At 65.1% G+C, this 9530-nt stretch overlaps 1 protein-coding gene across 1 annotated transcript; it reads right to left on the bottom strand.

Annotated features, from left to right (window-relative positions):
* Positions 1-9530, bottom strand: FAM221B (family with sequence similarity 221 member B). Its single transcript, XM_044443877.1, has 6 exons — positions 9035-9530; positions 4940-5083; positions 4545-4651; positions 2510-2711; positions 1738-1857; positions 1-176 (listed from the first exon to the last, which is right to left on the bottom strand). Exons 1-6 carry the CDS (start codon positions 9528-9530, stop codon positions 1-3), a joined length of 1245 nt encoding a protein of 414 aa, XP_044299812.1.

Below are 9530 nucleotides of genomic sequence, written 5' to 3'. Positions count from 1 at the left end.
TCAGGCCTTCTTGTCGTCCTTCTGCGCCGGCCTCCGCGGCCCTGAGGGGGGAAGAGGCAGAGCACGTGAGGCGGAGGCGGCAGGCAGGGCCTGGTGGGCGGAGGCGTCCTCGGCGTGCCCCGTGAGCACGGCGTTGCGCAGGCCCGGCATCTCGGCGAAGGGCAGATAAGCTGCTCCTGGGGGGAGAGAGGCCGGTGTGGGACACAGTGGGGAGGCGGCTGGGCACGGGCACGGAGGGGGGAGGCGTGTGTTCGAGGGCCGCCCAGCGAGCCGCTCACGCTGGCGGCGGGGGCGCTGAGCACGGGACGCGGCCCTTGCGCTGGCCACTGCTGTCCCGAGCGCCCCCTGCTCTTGGGAGGGCCTTTCACACAACTCTGCCGCGCACTCATCGAATCTCGGCTGCCGTGAGTGGGACGCCTTGGGCCAAAGGAGGCCATGGGGCAGAGGCACACTGGGGGGGCCGGGGGGGGGGGCAGCTGGGTCCCCGTTTTTGTGTGCTTCTCGGACTACGGCCGGAACAGGACCGGTGGCCAGTGTGCCCAGAAGTGCTGCAGTCCCTGAGGCCTCCATCCAAGAGCACCGGCACAGCTGGCTCAGCTCGAGGGTGCGTGTGATGTAATCCTGGTGGAGTCCTTTGTTTTTCATCGGCCACCAGCTGGAATCCGGTGCAAAAGCCTCCGCCTCTGGATGAAGGAATCCTGAGGCTGGAGGGGCGCTTTGCGCACCGCGACGGAATGGGGCTTGCTGAAGAGTCGCTTCTAGCTCCCTGCCCCCAGGTTTCTTCACTCCTGCAGCACCACTTCAGCCGGAGGGTGGCAGAGGGTCCTGCATGGTTGTGGTGGGGCAAGTTGGTGCAGAAGCCGGGCGGCCTGCCAGGCCCGAGCGCACTGCTGGGAGAGCGCGCCCACCTGTGCCCGGGCTGCGGGACTCCCCCTCGGCCGCCCAGGAGCCTGTCCCTGCAAGAGCAGCTGCAGCCTCGTGGGGGCTGCTGATCTGGCCCGTCCTGCTCCCAGGCCCGCGCTGGGCACGGTGGGGTGGGCTGTGCCTGCCCTGCCTGGCTCTCGCTTTTGCACCCTCTGGCTTCATCCATGCAGCCCTCGGCTTTGCTGCCATGCGCCACCAGCAAGCTGCCTACGCGGTCCCCCCGCCCCCCACTCTCTGGAACTGTTAGTCTGTACAGCAGTTACATCTCTGCAGTGTTTGTGGGTGGGGGCGGGGGGGACACATGCCGCATGTGTTTCCTGTATGTCTGACTAAACTGTAAATGTTCCTTTGATGGCACCCCCCCACCCCGCAAACCTGTGTCCTGTTTCCCGGCAGGCCCAGCAGCTGGGAGTGTGGGGTGGCAGCTTGTCTCAGTGGCACGTGCCTAAGAAGGTGGCCTCCTTTGGGGTACAGGGGGGCAGGGCCCTCTGCCTGAACCCCCCCCCCACCTGGAAAGTGCCATCTGGGACAGATTGTGGTGGGCCGGGCCGGGCCGGATGCTTGCCTTGAGCGAAGCGGGGGCTTGCCGAGACGCGGTTGCGGGGCCGGGGGCGCAGTGGTGGGGCTGCAGTGCTCCGGCCAGCGAGGCCGGGGGTGCGGGGAGGGCTTTGGCTCGCCACGGGGCGGCCGCGCTCTCCACCGGGTCCCGGCAGGCGGTCCTGCCCTGGCGTGGGGTGGAAGCGCTGCGCGACCCCAGTGCACCGCCTGCCTCAGCCGGGGCTTGCAGGGGCCCACCGACTCCCCGCCCCATACCGTACGGCCGGCCGCCTTTGCGGCGTGTCTCCTCCGACTCGAAGAAGGTCTCGTGCTCCTCCCAGCGCCGGTCGCAAGCTGCGCACAGGAAGCCGGACGTGAACGCCGCACAGGAGCACCCTGGAAGGCGAGCACATCGGTCCCACGGAGGCTGCCTCAACCGGTGACCCGTGGGGCAGGGCCCCCGGCTGCCCCGCCACCCAGCCAGCAGCCTCTGGCCAGCCGCCCTTGCCGGGGCTCCGAAGGAGAAGTGAGGCAGCCCAGCGAGCTGGGCTTGTGGGTGTTGCAGTCGGGCCGCAGACACCCGTGTTCGCTGGCCCCGTCCGTCCCAAGGGCGCCCCCCTCTGCCCCCTCGCCTCCCTGGGTGTCTGGGGCAGCGCTGGAGGGCAGGAGGGGACCTCCGGTCGGATCCCCCGCCCTCCCCAGCCGTGCTGCTTCACTGGCCCTGGAGGAGACCCGGGACTCGGGATCCCGTGACCCTCCTGGCATTGCTGGGCAGCAACGCCCGTGGGTACGTGGCGGTACTGGGGGCGGCCCCCCATGGGCCCGGGGACACCCCGGCAGGGGTGGGACGGAGCCCAGACGCGTCTCTGCGCAGCGGGGCAGGTGCAGAAGGACCCTCCGTGCGTGCTGCCTGGGGTGTGGCGCGCAGGCGAGCGCTCGGGCTGCTTCCGGACATGCCGAGGGGCCCCCTGGGGCTGGGAAGGCAGGGCCGATCGCGGGCAGCGATGGGGAGAGCCCCCGGGGTCCTCCCGCCGCCCCGCCCGCTCACCTCGGGCCCCGCAGGCCCGCGCACCGGCCGGCGAGTGCTCCTCGTGCGTGTGCTTGCAGCGGCACCTCGCCCGCCAGGCCGCCGGATCGAAGCCCGTCCTCCTGCGCAGCCAGAACTCGCCCACCTCCTCCGGGCGCGAGGGGATGAACGTGAAGCCCTGGCAGCGGCACTCGGGGGTCGCGCAGGGCACCGTCGCCCGCCGCTCTGCAACGGAGCGCGCCCGGTCAGGGGAGCGGCGCGGCGGGGGCGCGCGCTCCTCGAGGGCAGCCGCGGCGGCCCTTCTGCCTGCGCGGGCGCGGGCGCGTGCGGGGGGGCCGTGCGGGGGCAGCCCCCTCCCGGAAAACCGGGAGCGGAGGGGCGTGCTTCTCCCTCTGGCGAGGACGGGCTCCTGCCAGCTGGCGCACTCGGAAAGCGGGGCTGTGCTGGGCATGTGCCCCACAGTTGCGCAGCGCCAGACACGGGGCTCGCCTGCCGCTTTCCCGCCCTTCCCGCGCCGGGACCTTTCCTCGCTCTTGCAGGCGGCATCCGGCGCTTGCCGCGGGCGAGGGCGCCCCGCCGTGCCCCGGTCCTTCCTGTCTCGCCTGAAGAAACACCCCGGGAGCCTTTCTGCGTTGCTGGGGGAAGGTGTCGCCTATCCTCTGCCCTCCCCGTCCTCAGCATCTGGCAAGATGGGTCCTGAGAGCCACCGGGGAGTGGGGGGGGGGGCTCTCTAGCCCCCATCACCATCCTGAGGCTCATCCTGCGCATTCTTCCTGCGGATTTGGAACTGCAACGGCAGGAACCCCCCTGCCCGCCCCGCGACGTGGCAGTTTCCTCTGTCCTGGATCCTGCGATGAGCACCGGCAATCAAATGGGGGGGGGCAGTGCTGCAGGTGGAGGACATGGAAAGGACGCGCACCCTCTTCCCACACACCGCACGCAGAGCGCATCTCTTCCCAGCAGGCAGCTCGTGTGGGCCGAGCAGCTTCGCTTTTCCACACGGGCCCCTCTGAGGGGCGTTCAGGGGTGGGGGGAACCCGGGGCTGAATGTGCTGAGCACTGAAGAGAAACCAAAGCCCCCACTTGCTCAGGCTCCAGAGCGGGACGTTCCCCACCCAGCGCAGGGTCAGTGGGGCTCGCACGTCTGCCCTCCCGGGGCCCCCACAGGGCCAGCTTGTCAAACTGGGATGCAGGGCTGAAAGCAGCCCCTTTGCTTGGGCCACACATCGCGCCTGCTCAGCATTAACCAACTTTAATGTGCTTGACCAACACCCGTCTGAATTACCTCCTTCAGCCCCAGAAGTGCAGCAAGCAGCAGGGCATGCGCCTATGCGCCGGCGGGCCGAGCCCTCCCGGGACAGGCCGGGTCACTGCCAGGATGGGGCCGGGAGCGGCAGGGCATGTGTGTGCGCGGCCGGGGAGCCCCATAGCCACCGCAGGCCCGCGATGTCTGGCGCCCGCATCCACTCAGCGGAGCAGGCACCTCCCCCGAGGGGCCCAGTCCCCAAGGGCACCTCCGGCGTGCACTGCACCCGGGCAGTCATTGCCGGCCACGTCTTGGGCTGCCCTTAATGCGCCTGGTGTGTGCCGGTTCCCTGGTTGTGTGGGGAATGAGAGGACGGCCCCATGGCAGAAACGGAAAGCAAGGGGCTTGCTGAGCCCCACTTCCTCCGTAGCGTTCCAAGGGGTTGCGCACGGCCCTGTGCGAGGCGCAGCTTCCACACGGGTGACAGCCACAGGGGCCAGTGGGGGCCACCGTGGGCAGGGGCTCCGGACCCAAGTGGCCTCGCGTCGTGGGCCGCACTGCTGCGGCTGGAAGGCCTCGCAGTGGCGGATCCAGCCTGGGGGTTCTCACAGGCTCTGGCGAGGGGCAGGCCAGCTGGCGCTCTGCAGACGCTTCAGGCTGCAGCTCTCCCAGCCCGATCCAGCATGGCCAGAATGCGGGGACTGTGGCAGTCACCAGCCAGAGCATCCGGCAGCCGCTGGGCTGTCTGCCCACCCGTCCCCCCAGCTCTGGGGACACTCTCCCTCTGTCCCACCTTTGCCACTTACCCACATAGACCTGATGCATCTTCAGCAGGTGCCCACAGAAGCACTTGGACTCGTCGCCCACTCGGAAGCAGTCCCACAGGTACTCGGGGCAGCGCCAGCCGATGTAAAGGCCTGCGGGAGAGGAGCCCTTTGGCAGGAGCGCCTCGCTGCTCCCCAGGCCCCAGAGCGCTCGGGCCGGGCCAGCTGACCTCCCTGGCCCAGGGCGGCACCTGAGGGGCTCCCCTGCTACCTCGCCCTGCCTGCCACCTGCTCCAGAGCTGCCATGGCCCAGCCCCCCCCCCACCCCTGGCCTCCCCCCCCCAGCCCGCCAGCACAGGGGGTAGCCTCAGTCCTGGGCTGGGCAGAGAGGTTGGTGCCTGCCGGGCAAAGCCCCCCTGGCCCCCGAGGGCGGGCCCCCACCTGTCTCCATGGAGCGCAGGGCGGCCTCCTTCTCCAGGTGGAAGAGGTCCTTGACGTTCTTGCCAAAGTTCTCCCGGTGCATGGCTTTAGCCACAGACATGAGCTCTGCCTTCTCCGCCGGCACGACGGGCCTCACTGTGTAGTCTGGGAACGAAGGAGCCCTCACTCTGGAGCCGGGCTGGGCGCGTGGCGGGCCCTGCTCTGGCTTCCTGGACGGGTGTGGAACCGCAGGCCTGGGGCCACCTCCAGCCCCAGAGGCGCCAGGTGCCCCAAGCAGGCGGCCCTCGCCCTCCTCCTGCCGCCATCTCCCCGAACTCCGGTGACTGGGTGGTCTCCTGGTTCCTGTGCAGATCCCCCCTCCTTTGGAGGTCGCCTGCCCTGTGATCAGTCATGGGCAACCAAACCACCAGTGCTTTCCGGCATTTTGGCACAGCCCTTTGCCTTGGGCTGGGCTGCTCTGCCCTCTGGCCCACCCCGAGAGTGGCCCTCAACCGATGGGGCCTCAACCACCTCCTGGGGAAGCCCATTCCACACCCTCGGGGTCCTGACTGTCAGGAAGTGCTTCCTGGCATCCAAATGGAACCTGGGTTCCCTGAGCTTTGCTCCTTTGGAGCACGTCCTGCCCTCTTCTGCAGGGGAGAACAGGTCTCTACCCACCTCCGTGTGACACCCGCTCCCATACCTGTATGTTGCCAAGAGATCCCCTCTGCGTCTCCTCCAGGCTGAAGAGACCCAGTTCCCTCAGTCTCGCCTCATATGGCATCCCCTGCAAACCGGCCACCAACCTTGTGGCCCTTCGCTGCACTGACTCCAACCTGGCTATATCCTTTCTGTAACAAGGGGCCCAAAACTGAGCACAATACTCCAGTTGCGGGCGCACCAGAGTAATATAGAGTGGTAGTAATACCCCTCTCAATCTAGAAGCCACACTTCTGGCTATGCAACCAAGGGTGGCATTTGCCCTCTTGACCACCGCATCACACGGCTGGCTCATGTTCAGCCTGCAGTCAACCAGCACCCCGAGGTCCCTTTCACAAGTGCTGCTCTCCAGCCACTTGTCCCCTGACCTGTACTTATGACACCCATTCCTATGCCCCAAGTGCAAGACCTTGCACTTATCCACCTTGAACGCCATCCTGTTGTCTCCTGCCCACTTCCATAGTCTGTCCAGATCTTTTTGGATCCGAAGTACCTGCTCCTCAGTTGTGGCCACTGCTCCAGTTTTAGTGTCGTCTGCGAATTTGATCAGCAGACTGTTCACCCCTTCTTCCATGTCATTGCTGAAAAGATTAAACAGGATCGGCCCCAGGACAGAGCCCTGGAGGGCCTCACTTGTCACTGACCGCCATCCCGATGATTCTCCGTTAATGGTTACCTTCTGCTTTCGGTCAGTCAACCATGCCCTAATCCACCAGACAGTGCTTTGGTGTATCCCAAAACTCCTCAGTTTCTCCACCAGGATATCATGGGGCACTTTGTCAGAGGCCTTGCTGAAATCCAGGTAAACCACATCCACAGCATCCCCTCCGTCTAGCCATCGCAAAACCTTGTCATAGAAATCCACAAGGTTTGTCTGGCAGGACCTGTTTTTGCAGAAGCCGTGTTGTGTGGCTGTCAGCCTCCCTTCCCTGTCTAGCATCACTAGATCTCTCTCTATTATGAGACTTTCCATTGTTTTTCCTACAATGGACGTAAGGCTAACAGGTCTGTAATTCCCCATGCCCCTTCTACCACGCATTTTGAAAATTGGGACCACTGACACCACCGTCCAGTCCTCCGGAACTTCACCCGTTCTCCACGAGGTCTCAAAAATGGAGGCCAGTAGGCGTGAGAGAACCCCTGCCAACTCTCTAAGTACTCTCGGGTGTAAGCCATCAGGGCCTGGCGCCTTTGTAATGTCCAATGCCCTGAGGAGCCCCTCAACTTCAAGGGGGGGTGACTCTAATCTGTGCCCCTAAGTCCCCAGCCTCATCTAATCTCCTATGCGGATCTCCCCCATCCTGCTTTGGGGAGAACACAGAGGCAAAATAGTCGTTTAGCATCTGTGCCTGTTCCCTCGTATCAGTCACTGGATCCCCTTCCTCCTTATTTAGTGGTCCCACCACTTGTCTCCCCTTCCCCTTCCTATTTACATGCTGAAAGAAGCCCTCTTTATCTCACCTGATTATGGTGAACAGTTCTGGGCACCAAGATTTAAGAAAGATGCAGAAAAATGAGGAAGGGTCCAGGGAAGGCAACCAAAATGATCCAGGGCTTGGAAACACTGCCCTGTGAGGAGAGGCGGAGAGAACTGGGCATGTTCAGTCTCACAAGGAGAAGACAGAGCAGGGACCCCTGTAAGTCCCTCAAAGGCTGTCACAGAGAGGGAGGTCAAGCTCTCTTCCTGCTGATGCCAGAGAGCAGGACGTGGAATCAAGCTGTGACCAGTCCGGTTCAGGCTGGACATCAGGAAAAGCTTCCCCACTCACTGTCAGAGCAATATGGCAGTGGGACCAGCTGCCTGGAGAGGTGGGGGGCTCTCCCACACTGGGGACATTCAAGGCGGAATTGGGCAGCCACCTGAGTGGGGTGGGGTGGATTGGTGTCCTGCAACAGCAGGGAGGTGGACCGGAGGGTCTTCTTGGCCCCTTCAAACTCTACTCTTCTATGATTATATGAACCTGCGGTAACACGGTGGAGCAATAACGAAACGAGCAAGGCAAGGCTCAGCGAAGCAACGCAACGCAAAAGGCCAAGTGGGCGCCGAGCGGCTGTCCAACTGGCATCCCTCAGCAGCCACCCCGGATGCCCCGCAGGGCCAGGAGGCGAGAGAGGCCTCTCCTGCCCCCGCTCTGCACGGCCGGGAGGGCTGGCCTGGCGGAGTCCCGCCTGTTTTGCCCAGCCGGAGCTCCCACCCCGGCCGGGCAGATGCAAGCAGAGTTACTTGTCGGTCTGGATCTGGGATGCGGCATTTCATGAGCTGCTTTCCTGCAGACTGCCCCAGTAGACCTCCGAGATAAAGGCAGCTTCTAAAAGGCTTACATAGTCTTGACAAATAAATAGATAAAACCTCAATTCTCCCAGGCTGCACCTAGGGCTGAAATTCGCAAATATTGACAGTTCAGCAGGAAGTCCTCTTTGGTGACTGTCCTCCTTTGTGCTTCTCCTCTGGGAAACATGCCCCCCCCCCGACCCGGCGACTGCCCCCATCTGGCATCCACAGCTGTGCCTTTCAGCTGACAGGTCAAAGGTCACCGCAGGATCCAGGTGTGTGTGCAGATCCATGGCCTTTCTCCACACAAGTGGTCGAGAAAGTCATAAAGCCGCTGTGATGGACAGGTAAGCGATGCAGAAAAAATAAAATATATGGCAAGACATGCATGGGTCACACATGCACACACCTAAAATGGGCCATACATCCACACACAACCTGGGCAAGATGGCAGCCAGTCCGCCTCTGCCTCCGCTTGGATGGCCCTTGGTGGCCTTCGGCCCTTGAGGAGAGACTGAGGGGCGTGTCCCGAGCAGGGGAGCGGCCCCCCGCAGTGCCCCACCCCTGGTCCGCCGGGATGGCCACTCCTTCCTCCAGAGGAATGTGCTACGTTACCTCCTCTTGTCTCTGGACCTCTTCCCAGGGGAGCCACGCATCCCAGGAGCCCTGGGCCCACCCCAAGCGATCCTGCTCTCCATCCCGTTGCCCGGCCCTGGCGGAGGCCGGCCCGGGAGGAGTCCTCCGGCGGTCTCAGAGACTCCGGCAGGTGCCACGGAAGAGGTTCCACCGCTCCGGGGCATCCCTACCGTCGGCCTGGCACCCCTCCCGCTCCCCCTCCTGCAGCCACCCTGTAAGAGCACCCTCCAGATCCGCCTTGCCTGGGCAGGCGGCACGGTTGCTGGGGCGGCCAGCCCACTCCCCTGCCCACACGCCCCGGCACCTGCTCCTCCTCTGCCCCGACAGGCCTCGCTGCTCCCTCGTGGCAGCCCTGGCACGTGGGCAGTGCCCAGCCCGCTGCTGTGGGCTGCTCCCCCTCCATCCCGCGCCTGACCCCCACCACCGAGCTCCCCTGCTCGCCCCGCTCGGAAAAGCGCTCTCGCTGCCGCCTCAGCCCCAGGACCTACTCAGGGCTCCCTTCCTGGTGGCCGTCTTCTTCTTCGCCTTCCTCTGCTCCACCGGGATCCCCTGGGGAGGGGTGCTGCTCTGCTCCGTGCAGGCCCCCTCGACGGCCGTGCTGCCGGGTTCTCCTTCCTCCAGGACTTGCAGCCTGTCCTGCTGCCTCTGCCAGGAGAGCGGGGAGGCCGAAGGCGAGGAGATGGCCTCGGAGCTCCCCAGGGGCGCGGAGGAGCCGTCGTCGCTTGGGCTCTGCTCCTGCGTGCCTGCGGACTCCGAGGTCTCCCACTCGGAGGAGGGCAGGAGCGAGGAGTCCCTGAGGCCCTCTTCCGCGTCCAGGGACGTGGACCTTGGCAGGACCGTCTCCTCCTCCTCGTCCACTGTGGAGCTGGGCACGATGATCTCCTCCTCCACCTCCAGGGCCGTGGAAGACGTCCTCGGGTCCTCCTGCTCCAAGGATGGGGAGGAGCCCCCACCGGGCAGCTCCTCGGAGGGCTCCTCTTCCAT

This window comes from Varanus komodoensis, unplaced genomic scaffold (genome assembly GCF_004798865.1).
Source record: "Varanus komodoensis strain SLA01 unplaced genomic scaffold, ASM479886v1 scaffold43, whole genome shotgun sequence".
Taxonomy (NCBI): domain Eukaryota; kingdom Metazoa; phylum Chordata; class Lepidosauria; order Squamata; family Varanidae; genus Varanus; species Varanus komodoensis.
The sequence above is the reverse complement of the archived record's forward strand: the minus strand, read 5'-3'. Positions and strand labels throughout refer to the sequence as shown.